This window comes from Trachurus trachurus, assembly GCF_905171665.1.
Source record: "Trachurus trachurus genome assembly, chromosome: 5".
In the NCBI taxonomy this organism is placed as follows: Eukaryota; Metazoa; Chordata; class Actinopteri; order Carangiformes; family Carangidae; genus Trachurus; species Trachurus trachurus.
Genome location: NC_139896.1, coordinates 25,315,912 through 25,334,565, shown reverse-complemented (window position 1 = coordinate 25,334,565; position 18,654 = coordinate 25,315,912). Strand labels below are relative to the sequence as shown.

The 18,654-nt window shown below is 40.9% G+C and overlaps 1 protein-coding gene across 1 annotated transcript in view; it reads right to left on the bottom strand.

Moving 5' to 3' along the window:
- Positions 1-18,654, bottom strand: part of LOC310986035 (solute carrier family 12 member 5-like) — a 167,805-nt gene that overhangs the window by 13,790 nt on the left and 135,361 nt on the right. The window contains exons 4-8 of the mRNA XM_083971740.1: positions 14,763-14,909; positions 5,694-5,748; positions 4,893-5,023; positions 1,578-1,825; positions 938-1,149 (exon numbers count right to left, since the gene is read on the bottom strand). Of these exons, the coding sequence (XP_083827866.1) occupies positions 938-1,149; positions 1,578-1,825; positions 4,893-5,023; positions 5,694-5,748; positions 14,763-14,909 (793 nt within the window). The remainder of the gene's footprint in view (positions 1-937; positions 1,150-1,577; positions 1,826-4,892; positions 5,024-5,693; positions 5,749-14,762; positions 14,910-18,654) is intronic.

Genomic DNA, 18,654 nt, shown 5'->3' with positions numbered 1-18,654 from the left:
TAATAGGAGCAAGGTCAACCCAGCTCTGGACTTCCTCTAGCTTTGTCTGCCCAGAGCTGAGAAACACACATGTGCTGGTTTCACCTTCTCCTGCTTTGTCTTTGAGATCCTTCATCATTTTTTATTTTTCCTACAAAGGTTTCCACCAAAGAATTAGCTTCTTGTTGCCTCAATGCACATAATAGATAATAGGCTAACGTCCTTTGTGTTTTTCCAGTGAAAGAAAGTCAGTATGCCAACAAGGTCAAAAGTATTTTGCCCTTTAGCCCACATGTCTCACCTGACTCTGGAATCAAACACCAAATAACCTTCACCTGCAGAAGCGTTTTATCTACAAGCTCTCAGCTGCTGGGTCAACCAATCAATGTCCCAATCTCCCATATTATCAGTGGCACAGATCCTTTGCATGTTTATTCTTGTACATAAACAACAATGCATTCATTGAGATGCAAACAATAGCAGTTAATTATCTGTGTATTTATAGTCATCAGCTTACTTTATGCCAAAAATGCATTGCACAGTGATAAAAAAAATAATAATAATTGGACCAACCACCACAGATGTCAAGCAGCAATTATCTGAGAATACATGGAGGCCTTTCATTAATTATGTTGAGGACTTCAATTTAGCAGATAATCAAGTGAGTGACTACTTTCTGTTACAAATGCAGTTTGTGCTGTATTTTTTCTTATTTTCTCTTTTTCTTTGAACACTTGTTAAGACAAGTTTGACATGGGGTTCCAGGTCCATATGGTACACCCACTACCAGGACAGCCACGGAGGCGTCCCATTCCTGTTTATGCGTGAATGTGGCTGAAGTATAAACACTGTACTTCATGACGATAAAAATTCATCCATCCATCCTCCTGGTGAATCAGAGAGATGAGATAAATATTTGCTTACTGTACATGTGTGTGGATGGTGTACATGAACCAACCTGCCAGGATGCCGCTGGTAACTCCTGGGATGCCCTGGGCCCGCGTCACGTTGTTGTCAACAAAGTACTTGTCGCAGGTTGCGTTGAGATAAGGCGAATCACAGAACATGCGCCACAGCTGGGTGGTGACTGTCCCATTAGCGGTCTCAATGGTCTTGGCACACACATCAAAGGTCTTCCACACCAAAGTGCGGTTCCCCAAGATACACACGCTGGAGAGAAGAAAGGAACAAAATGTCTGGTGAGTCTGGTTGTCAGCGATTTGCTTTGACTCTTCCAGTCCTGATTCAAAATATTAAACAGCACAATATGTCACGTTCTGCCCATGATTTCATTTGATTCAATTCGGCTCTTCAGATCAAATTAATTTGATTGAACAAAAATAAACCCCAAAATACTCTGTTAAAAAATTATAAATTAATGTAATGTGATTCCTGATTTACACATAGGCCAATAACTGAATAACTTCAATAAAACAAAAACAAATAAGGTGCACTTTTATTCATTCCCAACTTAAGCCTTTAAATTAAAGCAGATGGCTGTATAACGTTTAACAAGTGTATCTGTGTGAGCATGTGGTCCTACAACTGGTGTGTGTTATTTCCCAGGTGTGATCTGTTAGACTTTGCTGGCTGCTTACGGGAAGTCCGGAGCGTCGACCGCGGTCTTGATGACCCCGGCGTACACAGCCAAGATGGAGAGAATGACGCAGGCGAGAAACACCAGGGCCAACTTGTTGACATACTTCACGCCAACAAACACCACCGTGGCCATGGAGATCAAGAGGATGGTTCCGTACACGCGCATGTTGTTAAGCAGGGCAGCCTCCGCCTCGGCGCCTTCCAGTCCCTCCAGGGGAAAGATGGCCGCTTTGGGAAATATGTATATCTGAAGAAGAGAAATTACATTAGTGTTTCTTTACCTTTCTGTATCCAGGGACAGCACACCTGTATTTGTATCATAAAAGCTCCATACAATCTCATTGTTGCTTAAGGGCATCTTGGTGGTAGTTGTTTAGAGAGTGCAGGTGTTACTCATCCACTTTCCCTCCTCACTTTTCCCCGGTCTGTCTGGGGATATAAACTGGCAGATTTCAGGTCACAAGCCTGGTCCTCCAACTCATTGTTTACTGCTAAATTTAATAAATTTCACCCGGAGTAAAGGAACGAAAAGACAAAATATAATAAAAGGGAGGTGAGAAAGGCGGCGAGGGATGAGGTGAGTGAAGGGGACAACTCTGTGGAGTGTGAAAACATGTGAAGCTCGCATTAACAGTCCTCTACTGGAGCTTGAAGCAGCACACATAATACTGACTGCTATTTTAATCCAGCTTAATTAAAGAACTAAAGCATGGTATTAATATTCAAAATTAACTGCCATTATTACACTGTTACTACGGGTCAATCTAAGAATAGTCCCATCATATATAAAACGGTAAACCCTTAATTAGCCTGTCAGGATCTGCCACCAGCTCCACATGATTCATGACGAGGCTGTTACATAATCACGGGAATTTCTCTCTCTTTATTTCAGATAATCATTTGGTCTCCACACAAACTGTTTAATCATCACACAGAGCAAAGACTAGTGAGGAGAACAAGCGCGGCGGTGTGGCTCTGTTCGGTCATTTGGCTGGAGCAAGTGGTCTGATGCTAAGAACAGCATATCACTAGGCAAACAAATCTCCTGCTTCACCGTGAACTGCTGCTTCCTAAAATAGCAGCATCAGTTTGTGTTCTTGGCTTGGGTGGAAGGATGAAACATATTCAAATCAGCCTTCTCCAGATCCGCTCCTTACAATTCTGCAGGGATTGTTATTTTACAATGGAAACTAAGCCAGCTTTGACCCAGAAGACAAAATTAACCTCCAGGCATGATCAAACTCTGCATATCCATTAGAGGCATCCAGAAAGAGAGTAACTAAAGAATAATAATATATATTTTTAAAAACATACTCTGGTATGTTGATAACAGTGGACCAAATTGATAAGAGCTGTTTCAAAGAATGGTCTTGTTACTCCGCCAGTGTCTTGATCTCCCACTAATGCAGTATTTGCATAATTACCCAGCACTCCATGCAGCAGGGGCTGCAGTGGGAGAAGTGTGTAATAAAAGGCAGAGGAGGTGGAGGAGAAGGAGGAGGAGGAAGAGAGGGATGGAGATCGAGATGAAAGATCCCTGCATTTCATCAACTTATCAGAATCCACGTTGAAGAACACACAGCTGGAGAAAAAATAGCTTCAAAGGACAGTGAGGAGGAAAATAAACCCAATGAGAGGAACTCTACTTTAAGATGCGGCTCACAGCGGAGCTGTGCGCCATCAAGTCTAAATTTTTTCTCAGAGCACATTGCGTTTTTTATCACAATTGCAAATCCACCACTCATTTTACTACACTGAAGTGTCAGCTATTAAGTGGCACAGATAGCTAGATGGATTATATTTAAACCAACTAGAAGCACAACAAATGTTTTCTGAATCTTAGCAATAAAAATATATGATAAACATGGATAAGACTACATATTCATATGATTAAACTCATTTAACATTTGGCAAGAAAAGAGTATTTCCAAAAATGTCTGACTGTTCATTTGGGTTATATAATCTTCTTACTACTGAAGCTTTGACATCCGTGAGAGTGATATCGACAAAGCTGAACAGACAGCTGCTGACATGAACACATCGTCACCCTGAATAATAAAGCGGCAGTAGAATGGCAAATGAGTCCGAGCATCAGGCCACATCAACAGATTTAAATCTCTTTTACCTGGTTGAATACAATTGTGTAATAAATGAATGCACATAAAGCATGCAGATAAAGTGATGCAGCTGTGTTCTCAGTAGAGATCAGTACCTGCCGTTTAAGTGTCTCTGTGTGTGCCGGCTTGTTTTGGCTCCTTGCCTCTTGTCTTTGAACCATTTCCAACACTGGCACTGGATTTCTTTGGACCTGAGCTACCTGGTACCAAATCTTTTATGTATTCCCAACATAATTTAATCTGAGAGGTCGATTTGCCCGTGGTAATTGTGCAATCGCTGCACAATGACACCAGCTTCCTCTTTAGAGCATCCTTTGTGACAGCGGTATCACCATGACAAAATTGTCAGAGTTTGATGTTGAGGAGTTCACCGCAGGGAAGGAAAAGCTGTGATTTGAGCGGTCATCCTCCACTAACCTGGCAATGCTGTGCCATCATTTTCCCTTTAGCTCATTGAGGATGAATTAGCTTGAAATGGATGTCATTTTGTGTAGGCTGTACAATAGAGCGCTGACAGTTCTCTACTTTACTCGCATCAACATGAACCCACTCACTGGGCTGTGATCTGTCTTTGCTTTTAATTTCCAATCTGAGAAAAAAAACAACAACAACAGCATGACAGCGGTTCTGGAAATGCCAAACATGATAACACCAGAGTCAAACTTCTGTATAAAAAAATGAAATCTGTGGTGATAATAATAATAATAGATAGATAATAGATAAAAAGTAAAAGTAATTTTTCATCATATCAATCCATCCACCTCAAAATGCAGATTTATGACAAACTGAGCTGTGTCTCAAGTTTAGATGATATTCCGAAATATGTTGTTTAATTTCCTATTCTATATGTTTATGCTATATTTTAGATTATGTTGAAGTGCATGTATATGTGTATATGTATGATGTGAATCAGTGACAACATGTGTTGATATGGTTTGAAAAAATCCTGAAGGATCATACAGTATATGTCTATATAATTTGTATGATTTAAATCTCCATCGAAGTGATGTAGTTACTATGAAATGCTCATAAATGTTGGAGTTGGTCAGGTTATATTGGGACCTTTGATCTTCATTCTTCACCACACACTCATCTTTGTCACATCTCGCCTCCGCACAGCAACACATGAATAAATCCCTGTGAAACCGAGGCAGTGACAGAGAGACTGAGGAGAGGAGAGCAGAGGAAGTTTCTCACCAGTAGGAGCTCGATGGCCCCCAGGATGTACATGGCTCCTGCGAAGGTGGTCCCCAGGTAGAAACAGATCCCCACTGCTCCACCAAACTCGGGGCCCAGAGAACGGGATATCATGTAATAGGAGCCTCCAGCTACACACAGACACAAGAAAAGTGACAAACAATCAGAAATGCTGTTAAATAATAGACACTTGTGACTATTTAAGATTAATATGTGTGTGTCACCAGTTTGGATCTGCTGTGCATCTGTCCTCCAAAAAACCAAGATGTAAATGTAACAAATACACCTTGTATTAGTATTTTTTACTACTAATCTTCACTTATTCTGTTTCACCACAGTGTTCCTAATACTAATACTAATGCTAATACTGTGCAAATGAATAAACTTAACATAAATAAATAGACTTTAATCAGTACTTTGCTGCAGCATTAAGGCTGGAAAAAGTAATAGGAAAGACAGTTGTAACAACCAACTGATGCAGGCCAGCATCACTGTGTAAACCCACATTATAAAATACAGCTACACTGTTCAATGTGTACATTAATGTGACTGCAGACAGATAGAAGCACATACACTGGGTTTTACATCCCAGGCATTTGGCTCATGCTTTATTTTGTGTAAATAATGTTGTGTGACAACAAGTTAAAGTGCACAAGATCCCAGACTAAAGCTTTTAATGTTTCTGGGGATATCAAGCTGCGATGGGTGTAATGTGCCAAAAGCAGTCAGTGAAAAGAGAAATTTAGAAGCGGACAGCTTCAAACAGTGATGGCTGTGTGGTGCCAGCGTCTGCTCACCCACCTGGCACTACTCCATTGGTAGCGATGGCACTCATTGAGATGGCAGTCAGCATAGTCTACACAGAGAGCGGGTGGAAAAGACAGAGGAGCAGGAAAATTAGATCATATTTATCAGATTCCACATGTACTGTGAATATGAAGAGTTGGCTGCAGAGCTTCTCATAATTTAATTGTTTGAAAAGTATAATGTCGGTATGCTAACAGACTCACAAAATGACAATGCTAACAGGTTAGCAGGTATCACATTTACCTTGATCGCAGCATGTTAGCATGCTCACATTGGCCAATTTGCCAGTCAGCCTTGCAGGTATTTGACCACTAACCAAACCAAACAAGTCTATATGACAAAAATTATATGACAAAATTTGGATGACGGCAGTAAACCACCAAAGTTATCATTTGAGGATTCTTCCTGCGAGCCTTATGAATGTTTGTGTCAAAGTTGACTGCAAATAGTTGTTGATGTTTGAGTCTGGACAAAAGTGATGAACCCATCGACCAGCACTTGAATTTCTGAATTCATGAATTTTATGTTTTCCACCAAAGTCGTTAACTTTCAAAAGTAATCTCTCCGTATTTAAATGTCCTTCCAGTGATGTCCACACATCAGCAACAGGCCCGTGGTGCGTAACATCAAAACACCCTCTACTAGAGTTTACATGGGGACAGCGGCGATTTACAGCAATGCTAAATGCTAAAAGCTGCCTGGTTGATGATTAGATAAATAATAATGCTACAGGGCCTGTCAACAGCTGTCAGACCACATTCAGAACACCAATGACAACTCTCATATAACTCCATATCTGAGCAGGAGATAAAATAAAATAAAATAAAATAAAAACACCAGAAGAAATGTGAGGGCATGCTAGAGTGGAGATCACTGGTTGCCTGCAACACAAACAGCCAGCCGTCATTGCCCTGCAGAGGGAGAGAGGCAGGATGCAGGAAGCAGAGAGCGGAAGAACAGACCATAAAAATAAAAAAAATGACAAAGTGAGAACCAGAGAGGGTGAGTGAGAAAGAGAGGGAGAGATAGTGCATGTGACAGTACAAAGACGGCATTAAAATTTCATCATTCCTTCAAACGCTATTGTTGAATTTCTGAGTGTCTTTTTACATTGTCCTCACATGAAAGAGAGCGATGGAGACAAAAAGACAAGCACGAGGAGGAGACGTGAGAGCAGGCTGGTAGAAATCAGAGCATTCTTCTAAAAGTCTCTACTGCTTTTACTTGTTTCCTTTTCTCAGTTGCACTGTTGCAGTCACTGCTGACATTAATTCCTATCACATTTACTGCTTTACTCACTGTTTCCATATTAAAAATACAACTTTTTATTGCCGACAGCTGTCCACCCTGGTCAATGTCTGAAAGCTTTCAAACCGGTGATGTATGTGTTCAGTGTGGTTACATACTGTATTTCACATTTACAGCAGCAGCAACAGAAGACAAGCGGAGTAATTAACATGTCAACCTCGACAGGCAGCTACTGTGGGTCCACAGAAACCTTGGCTATGAAAGATCCCAGAGAAGAGATGTCACATTATAACAGTACCTGTAGAATATGGCAGTGTATCTGAACGTGGACTATGCAGTAGCCACTGTGTTTAAGCAAATCACGACGCTGCCTCATCGCTCAATGTCTAGAGTACTGGAGGAATTTCTCCTTCCTCCTCAGGAAGCTCCTTCTCCTCGCAGAGAAGGAGCTTCTTGAGCCACATGGACTCAGTGAAGAGTTGAGTGTTTTATGTGATCTTTAATCTGTGTCCTGACAAAAAATAATTAAAAATAATAATAGCGTTGTTACTTTTTTTTAGATGTTATGTGACTGTTGTTTCATGTTATGAATAACAGTTAGCTGCTTGTCAATTCACACTGCAGCACCTTCCTTTCTCAGTGAATTTGATAATGAGATAGATAACCTGGCACCTCTGTTAACCAATAACACTTTTCTCTACCTTTTTACACACATGTAACAGTAAACAACTGTACATTTAATGGGAAAAAAGGTAAAATTATCCCAATCGTATGTGAATCAAAGCCTGAGAGATACATCTACTGATTTCTAGCTTATGCATGTCGAAGATAAAGATAAATTCTTGGATTTTCTTGGAATAACAAGTCATGTCTGAAATGTTGTGTTGTTGTTGTTGTATATTGACATATATCACATCTCTTCCTTCTACTTCATAGAGAAACCTAGAACATCAATATTCCAATATCATATGGATGATAATAGATAGACACTATATTATACACAGGTTATACACAGTTTAAGAGCATCTTTGTTGTGTTTTATTAATGTTCAGTATCTGTCTACTCATAATTCTATATTATTACAGCTCAGTTTCACTGTGGTGTCAATCATTAAAGCAGCCTCTGGTTTTGAGTGAGGAGGAGTAGTTAAAGTGGTTGACAAATATACTAATTAACACTTAGGCTTCACTGTGATAACGAAACATCTATATGACAATTTTCTACATGGGTAGAATTATTTTTATTCAGGTACCTTAGACCAGTAAAGACAAAGAAGAGAAGAGAGCCAGTGGGACTTTTAACCGTCCCCTGCCACAGGACGACATGCTGGTTCTGTCTGACTATCGTTACATCTGTCTCTGTGAAGACTGTAATGTGGTTAGTGTCACCTGAGGGCCTGGTGGACTGACGATCCGGAGTCAACAGTGAGTGGGACTGGGCTCTGTTCCTCTCTCTAATCTGGTCCTAATGAGGCCACAAGCTCTTCTCCCACCACAGCAGATAAGACAGTAATTGTTTAAGTGTTTTATCTGATGTGGGCAGCAGCCACGCAGAGGTAGTCAGTCGCATACTGAATCACCGCATCACCACGCAACTGCACAGAGCAGCCACCAGTGGACTCATCTGACCTACACCTGCAGTACAGACGAGTATCAAATAATGTATTAGAGGGAATATACATGAGTGTGGATTAATACATTTGAGTAATGGTAGGGCAAAGCTGCAATGTTATTAGAAAGGATTTTTTCCCCTCCAAAGCTTGATGTTCCTTTAAAACACATATATTCCAAAGCGTTCTCTGAATTGTTAAATGTATGAGATATTTTTTTTTTGTTTGGCTTTTTTTGAAGGCAAATCATGAGGGAAATAGTGGTAAATGGATTAAATAGTGTCCATACCTGCTCTAATGGGAACTGCAAAAATTAGTCCATCCAGCTAACTTGTTTACAGAGATAATCCCTTTTTTTTCAGTAGTTATGCTAACGTTCTGCCCAAGCACATGATTCTTTAACAGCAAGTTAGCATTTAAATGAGGTTCTGTTAGAATAAAATGATCAGATCTTTGATTTTTCCTTATATTGCACCATGTACAATACTTTGGCTAATAATCTCCACCGTCATTATTCACATTGATCATCAACAGGAGGGGAAAACTACCTTTTCTCTCTGACTTTAGCTTTAGCCTCAGTCTTTTAGTACAATATCATTTATGTAGCAATTTAGTGCATATTTTAAGACTTTTTCACAGGCTTCTCATCACAAACTAAGCAGTTGGACATGGGGATTTTTACCTAGTATTCACAGAGCTAATAATGATGATAACAGCCCATAAATAACAACAATGTCAACAGTGGTCAGCTAGACATATTAAGCCTGTTTTATTCTCCACCTGTGTCAAAATAAGGGCCCATAGTGGTAAATCTGCCACCATCCTAAGTGTTACCTCTGTCCTCTTGCTAGTTTCTAATGGCCTGTCTGTCAGGTTGTCAGGACTGAGGTTTTTGGTGGCACTTTTACCTGTACCTACTTTTAGCAGTGTCCTACTTTTATTCCACTTGACCCTCTGGGTGCCACAGTGGACAGGGGCATTAAGAAACGACATCAGCTGCTGTCACAGACTCAGTGGATCGTGCTGGCCGTTCCTGCAGACCCTGCACAGATCTCAGAAGGTCACACTTTGACTTTTGCTGCAAATGTACCCAAACACTAAACGTGAGACTCACATTCTTACTGTTGAGTCTCATATGTTTTCCGTTTTCAGCAAAAAAAAAATCCCAACAACTTCACCTGATCACCTCATGTAGCAGATGAGTGGTGACTGGCACTGGAGGCAGCAGTGATCTGCTGTAGTGGGCAGGATAAGCAGCATCTTTTTTTCCCACTGACCCAGAGCCTGTGGCCCGTTTAATCGTCCCACTTTCAGCCAATGCAGGTAACCTAAAACTATGATGGATAGAGCGTTAGTGTGAAAGCATTTTGTACAGTTCTCTGGTTTGCTAACGCTGTCTTGTTCTGTCAAGCTCGGAGTCAGTGCATGTACCTCCAAACTTACATGTACCTACACACTATCTGGCCTCCAAGCATGCCAGCAGCCCACCTCAGATCATGCCGACTGCCATCTGTCTCCTCCATATGAGGTGTAACAGCAGACGGCTTATATATCAGACAAAAAGGGCTCAGGGAGTCTGAATGCTAGCAAAACTTGAATCATTGCTAAGCCGCGGCGATTATGGCTGAGCCCGAGGAGTGTATTTGTTGAAGAAGCTAATTTTAAGTCTGCTAGCTGATAGAGGCTATCCCCCCGACACTGACTGCAAAGGACACTTTAGGTCTGTTTCCTCCCAAAGCTACAGACAAACTCTGATTTGGCCTTTAGTTGACCTCGGGAGTTGAGCCGAAAATGGTTTCGACAGGAACGGAGCTTTCATGCTGCCTTGAGAGCGTGCTTCATTAGCATGCTTCATTACACAAATGCAGAGTAGTTTCGTCAAGTACAACTTCATCAATTCATGTTCAATGGAACAGTGCAAATCTATTTTCAGTGTACTGTTTATCACTTGAAATCCCCGGTGGACGGCGTGCTGTGGAGGGCAGATGTGTCAGGTGAACTTGGAGGTGATTTTTTACTTTCTGACCAACATTATGGATTGAGGCTGTGAACAAGACGATAAGATGCAGGAGGAGAGCGGTGGTAAAGCAGGACAGAAAATTGGATGGTAGGTAGACATGAATTGAGAGAGAACGAGAGGCAGGGAGAGGAGAAACAAAAGAAAAGAGGAGAGGGTGGAAATGAGACAGTAAAATGAAAAAAGGGTTTGGATAAATTGGGGAAGCGGCAGAGATGAGAGTAAAAAATTAAAGAGATGGAGGGAGAGAAGCATCCTTAGCATTTAAATGAGTCACGACAGAGGGCAGAACACCCTTCCTCTCACACCATTCGGATTCAAGACCTGGAAGTAATGAGGAAGGCCAAACAACAGATGACTTTCCATCTAGAATATTAAACCTCATTTCATCTCAGTGACAAGCCTGCATTCATTATCCGTGCTAAGACGACTCTCACACACATAACGAAGCACATTTGAATAGAGCAGCTACGAGAACTGCTGTTTGCAGAAATATAATGACTTTTAGAATGGGTGCTTGTGTGTGTTTGTCGTGGTTAAAGGTAGAGTCTGTAGGATTTTCCTTAAAAAGAACAACAACTAAGACTTATACGAAAGAAATCCTGGTAAATTGTCACCTATGAGCTTCTACTCGTGTGGTGGGGACTTTGAACTTTGAAGCCAAACTGGAGAAGGGTTCCAGCCGTTGAGGCCGAGACGAGGGGCCCAAATTGAATGCTGTGTTCACAAACTGCAACAAACAAACCAAACAGACTCTACGTTTAATGGTATAATGTGTCAGCTTGTTCCACACGAAGGAACATTCTTCATATAATCCTGATTCACAGAATGAGTGAGGCCTCAGTGGCTCGTTAATGTTCTGTCAAAACGCTGCGTGACGGGAAATGAAGGGAGTGGATGTGCGTTGGACAGGTTGGGATATGTGCTGCTGTGACAGAGCATCTACATGAAGAGTGTTCTGTCATTGATATCCCATCGTGTGAATAAAACATGGGGTCATGCTGGATAATATGGAGCTTTACAGCACATGTAATTCCTCGGCTCTTCAAGTCCTGTGGATCGCACTAAGGTGGGGGGATTGCTGCACACATGTATGTACACACACATGCACACACTCCTGCGGTGTGATGCTGACAACCCCTGGAGGGCTGGGTGGTTATGTGTTATGTAAGGAGCTCAGGAGGAAAGAGGTGGGGGTTTCTCACCCACCGTTCACGCTCAGGCTTATCGCCCCGGGGCCCTGCAATGAGCTCAGTGTGACTGATAAGAAATGTGTGTGTGTGTGTGTGTGTGTGTGTGTGTGTGTGTGTGTGTGTGTGTGTGTGTGTGTGTGTGTGTGTGTGTGTGTGTGTGTGTGTGTGTGTGTGTGTGTGTGTGTGTGTGTGCGCGCGCGTGAGAGAGAGAGAGACGGAGAGAAAGACAGAAATGGTGAGAAAGAGTGAGAGTGAAAAGCAGTAAGGAACAGAATATTTTAAGAATCTTGCATGTATGGAAACACTCAACATGACTAAATGCACACAGAAGGATTCATGAATGTAGTGTATTTACTATATAAATGGGCCTCTCCACAAAAATATTTGTTACTCTGTATAAATGTGAAAAGAATCCACAAATAATCTAAAAAGGATCACATCTCTGATGCACACACACATTTATTTTAGTATTAGTTTAGTATTATGGAAATCTACAAATACTATATTTAATATGCAATGTTCATAAAAATGTATGCATGTTGTATATTGTAACATTATACACAAATGGTATCTGAATCTGCATTCACGAACTGCTTGTGGTTTGTGAGGTTCACTGCATTTGTGTCTATGTTTTTTTTTTTGAGAATCGACTGATTTGTCTCAATCCTCAAATGCATTTTTTTTTCCAACAGGGACTTATCTGTAGCTAAACAGATCTGGTCTGTCTATATATTCGGAGCCGTCAATACAATAGTTTCCATTTTAGGAAAATAATATGATTATATCAAATCAGGTGGCTTTCAAAGAGTTGCCAGCCATTTCCCCATTGAATCTATATTTTGGAGATCAGGAATGTTGACAAATATATCGGTATTCATATGAGATGTTATATCAGTCCTTACAAAATAGTAAAAAAAAAACATATTGCTTTCCCTCAGAGTGTCGTTCCAGAGCCCTCTTTGCTCTGTCACACAGAAACATGATTGGGAAGCATATTGCCTGTGTGTCTGTGCAGGCAACTTTGCTATGGTTGGGATTTGAGGGGGTTGTTCTATAAATACACTCTGTGCTCGAGGAGAATCTAGGCTGCACAACACACAGACATGCCAACATACAGTCCTGCAACAACAACGCACAGTGCGAACCAGAGAGGAGACACACAACCATGACAGCTGATAGACCACAAAGTGTGAATTAAACTGCACTGCACAATAATAATGGCTCCATTATACTGTACACTGAGAATAATTCTCAACGCCTGACTGAAAGCTCTTTGGCTGACGGGACGTTGTCGTGTTTTCAACAAAAAAAAAGCACTTCAGGTAAAAATGCTTCCACCTCACCCTCTGCTCAACAAGATAACATGTTAGGCGTTCGGGGAAGAGGCACAGTATATGTTCCCTGACAATCAAATGCATCAAACAAGTCAAACACAATCAATTTGTAACAGCCAGTCAGATCGCTGTCAGCAGCGCTGTCGATCCTGTGGGACAGTGTCTGCTGTAATTCGAGTCTCAGGGCCGCGACGGGGTGTCAGCCTCACACCAAAGTCACACTGACGCACCGCCACAGCTCTGTAGCATTAATGGGAACATTAAAGGGAACCAGGGCACATCAGAGACTGGCAGCATCCATTTTGTTCTTTCACCAGGCTGAATGTGTGGTGTCTATACTGTAGATCACAACTTTGTGTAAATCTCATGAGGAACCGTTTCGTCCCGTGACTGTTACAACAACATTATACTATCTAATTAAAAGACTAAAATTAAATGTGAAAACCTCCTGTAAAACACTGGTGTTAATGCAGGTTCAACACAGTTGAGTAAAAATAGACGTTAGATCTCAGAGGTTAAAACTCTTAACTATGAGTATGTCTTTGAGTAAGGCAAGAGGCTGCCACTTTAGTCAGGTGCTGGTCCACTTACCGTCACTGTCAGGCAGTGATAAGGAGCCTTATGAACAAATCTACGTGCAGAATAACAGGCAACAGAAAATAAGTGTCTTAGCAAAGTCTAATTAAAGCTGCACACGTTACAGCACTAACAGACATGGTGCCTGCTGCAAGAGTTTAGTCAGGTGTGATCCTTATGGTCCTTTTTGTCTTAACTTTTTTTCCTTTTCTTTTCTTTTTCACCATTTACAGCATGGATGTTAATATAAAGCACAAGCAAGTGGCTGTGAGGTTTGAGTTTTAAGACAGTGAAAAAGTTTTGTGGTACATTAAATCACATGATTGCACATCACTGTTGCACTGGCTGACATGGTCGTTCATTAAGATGGACGCTGTAGTTTATTTTAACGATACCTTGTTTAAGAGCTGACTTGAAATATCATTTTGAGTCTGAATTCAAAGACTCTGGCAGACAATAGATGAGTCTGTCCAGAGCTCTGCGCTGAAGTTACATCTCAGCTTCAGATGGAGAGAGACTGGACAAAATAATTGGGAAGGCTCAGTGCTGGGCTTTTGTTCTTTTTTCTACAGAGGAGAAAATTAATCATGACCAAAATATCACTTATCTTCATGATAGAAACAGATGAAGGCTGTATACCTGAACCCTAGCGATGCATATGATTTAGATCATATATCTGGGTATTTATGAATATCATAATTGTTTTTAAGCCAGTTTATTCGACATTTCACAGGTAAATGAACATCATTCCATTCATGCTGTACAAAAAACAATTCTCATCATGGATAAGTCCCTATTGTCTGATGGTGTTTATTGTCTGATGGTCCAATGCAGCTCCTTGGACTCTTTAATCTCCTCTGTGATTAGCAAAGGTAATAACAATGAACATCTGGTATCTTTTACTACTGTGCTGCGCAGGTCATTACCACTGCATTTGTCCAGGATGCTATAACATTGCTGGCCCCCACGCTCTGTTGTGCCTTATAAAAACGTGTGAACTCCAGTTTTCAGAATAAACCAGGCCAAAGCACCTCCCCAGTGTGTTTTCAACAGACAGGCGGAGGTAAAAGTAGGTAACACACTCACTGTGGAACAGCACATGAAGACGATGATGAAAGTCCCAATGACGCCTCCGATTCCCACCAACCAGGTCATCCTGAGGAAGAGGATCACTCCGAAGATGTTCTGGATGCACGGCAGATAGACGCCCATCAGGGTACCCAGCTGGGGGGCCTGGACGAGGACAAGGAGAGAGGTTAGAGTCATAAACATTCAAAGACATGGAGAATTCATGGACCAGAAAAGGTTAATTTATCAACTACATTTGCAACATGAGCGATAAGGGATCATCATTTGTTGTGCATTCCCAGACATGAGCAGCAAGAAACAAATTTATTGATCATTTGATTGTAGAAGTTCAAGTATAATTTTGTGTGTCGGGCAGAGATCAGACTATATAAACAGTGAAATGCTAAAAAAGCTTAGTGTCATTCATCTGTTGGCATAACCCCCGACACACCAGATGTGACGCATTAACTGAATGACTCCTGCTCCATTCGGGTGTCTGTGTGAAACTGTGAAAGTCAACACAGCAGCCGTGCATGGTGGGAAGCACAGTGTGGAGAAGATTTGTTATAGCCTGTGAAGAAAACAGAACAATTGGAGGGAAAACACACTGCAGATGGTCACACTGCCATCGAGGCAACACAGACATTTACTTGTAGGACTTTACAAATCAGTTTGAAAGTGTAAAACGGTGCTTAGGGTTGAAATAGATGTAGATTTGTTTAATTTTACTAATTGTAAACATCTTTGTTTCTTCTCTCTTTTACAGCTTCATATCTGCATTAAGCTGTAACAGTATTTGAGCAGAGCAGGAAGAAACCCACTAATTTAACTGATTCAATTGATTAAAAGGATTTCAGTCCCTCTCTCTCCATCATACGGCCAACTGTACTTTATTATAACCTTTTTTTTTCTTCCTAATTTAAGGGTTACCCACGTTGCTTTCTGCAAAATCCTCTGTTGATTTCCAGAACAATAATTACTTAGAGTCCAGTCCAGAAACAAAGAAAACTTTGAGATCAGGAGGGAGCCAGGGGATCGGCCTGTTCTATGGATGGATGGATTATTATTTTATTTCTTCACAGGCTCAGTTTTTTTGTGTGGTGGATTTGTTCTAGTTGGTTTTACTGCAGTGCTGTCTGTCCCTGGTGTGGGTCAGTGGAAAAAGAGAAAGAGAAAGCTGCACTACATCCTCTCACAGAACCAAATCACTTTCAAGGCAATTACTGACTGAGGAAGACGTATAGGAAGTTTCTTCTCCTGATGGGTTTTGGGATGTTCTTAATGTGTGTGTGCGTGCACCATCGTGATGGCATGTATTAAATCTGAAGGACACATCAGCTGACCCTGTACATAATAGAGAAATATTCATTTCCCGCTCAAGGACGGCTTGGGCCAATGAAGGGTAATTATGTCGATATCCAGCCATGACCCATTTTACCAAGTGCGAGCACAGACCTCAACTGTCACCGTTCATGGGGAACGCAGGAAGAAGCCTCTCTGCTGCAGCTTTAACAAACAGGATGAATAGAGGGCTGATTACCCGTGGTTTATGTCAGTGAAGACATTATTAAGCATGAGGATTTGTCCTAAAAAGGTTTATAGTTCACTAATCAAAAACTAAATGTAGCTATGCGATAAGAAACCTTCTCACATGAGTAATTTCAGTAAAATGGGGATTACAAGCTCCACCAGGCTCTGCACACTTGAGAGCTTACGAAATCAATGTTGTTTATTGGAGCTGCTTGTTGGATGACTTTAGTTCTGTCAACCAAATACTAATCTTTTTATGGATGGTATTAAATATATTGTTAAACTAGTGAAGCAGCATGTTGAGATTTTTGTTGTTGTTGCATCGAAAAATAGAACAAGTCAGAAACTCAGACACCCAATCAAAGAACCAATTATTGATGCAGAACATCCAGAAAAAAGACAAGCTGATATCATCCTCAAGAAGCACTGCATGGTCAGCAAGTTAAGGAATAGCTTGACATTTTGGATAATATACCTAACTTGAGTTAAATGAAGAAACTGATGCAACCCGAATGTCTTAACAGTCTACAGCTGTCTGTAGTATTTTAGCTTAGTTTATATCATGGCATAAAGACTTGAAGCAGCTGTTCTGCTTTTTGCTCAGATTAAACAAACTAGATGTTAATAATCAGTTAGCTTCAGAGGTGCTGGTGCGTAGTGAGGCTAGCTTTTTCTGTCTTTTTTCAGTTTTACCATTCAGACGTGAGGCTGCTGTTGTCTTTAAGATAAGATTTTTTTTTTATTTTCTGCTGTTTTGCATTTAAAACCTGCACAATGTCAGAGTTTCGCTCATTGAGGCAATTCGGTGATGGCTAATGTGATAAGAAACACTTATCACAGCAGCCATTAATAAACGTTTAAATATGACACATTTTATTTGACACTGTATTCCTAATATCCATGTTGGCAGATAATCAAAGCACAACAGAGATGCCAAAATACGTGTCAGTCCATTGAAAACATTGCAGAGAAAAATGCTAAGTTTATTCTAGCAGCTGCGACATGCCCCTCGCTTTTCTTTAATAAACAGGCTGCAATACATGAATATCAGTTTCAGTGGAGCTGCTGGTATCTGCATCGAGGAACAACGATGTGCTTCTGAGGGAACCTTGAACGCACGTCCTGGTTATCACTGCACTGCACATCTCCTCCACCAGTGACTGTGTTATTAATTGTAACAGGACGGACAGTGCACAAGATGGAGGATTTAAAAAAAGCAGCTCTGCCGCATGAACTGACAGCAGATGCTGAATTCATAAACCAGACTTATAATCACATCATCCTGACAAGTGGCTGACATCAAATGAATAACATCGGCTCTGAAACTACAGTATGTGATTTGTTTGAAGAGGCTTACTTTCCAGCGTTAATAATGTAGGGTTTGCGCAGAGGAGGAGGAGAGGAAAGGAGACAGAGCGAGTCCAAACAGGTCTCACAAACATAATTATCATCTAATTTCCTTTGGATAAACAACAGTGCAAGAGCTCACACTCCAAACTGTAATTAGTGAGGTTGTCACTGATCCAGCTGAGAACAGCAGCAAATCGCCCATACATATATCATATCATATCATATCATATCATATCATATCATATCATATCATATCATATCATTGTGACATTCACAACCATCCTTTTCTCTTTTTGTCACAATGCATTTGTCATTATTTGCGTGTCTTTGTGTGCACAGTTGGTCGTCCACTGAGCTGACATGTAATGTAACCCACAATTTTCCCACTTTTACAACTTAATCTTCACAGGGGGGAGTCTCTGAACCTTCAGCCTCACTGAGCTTTAATCAGAGATCCACAGGTTGCTGGATGGAGCAGCACTGAACACACCCTCCAACCCCCTCCTCTCCACTATATGACACACACTTGTAGAGTTTCTGATGTCGTCTAAGCTATGCAAACCAGATTGTGACTCAGTGTGACTGTGCCCTTTAGTGTGTAGCAGAGAGGATTTTTCATCAACTGCTTGTCAAAGGTCTTAACAATGTTTGTTGTTATAAATATTAAAACTCACCTATAAAACCACGGTAGTATTATCTAAGCAAAGTTTACATTTAGTAGAATACCTATTCAGTGTTAGACAGGTGGTTCAGTGTCACTGCCTGGTTGTATTTCCTTATTCCACTGTCAATCCATTAAAATATTTAATTGCGATACGTCACATGAATGTCCAAAGTTAATGACCATTAATCACAAATGAATCATACTTTGGAGTGAATGGTGGTGCTGCTTCATGCAACTGTGACAGTATCATACATTAAACAAAAATGACAGAAACCCTCAAAGGCCTCACTGCATCTGGCATCAAATAATGTGCTCAAATAACAACATGACGGTGCCATCTGAGTGGTAACTGTTAGCAGAGACAGG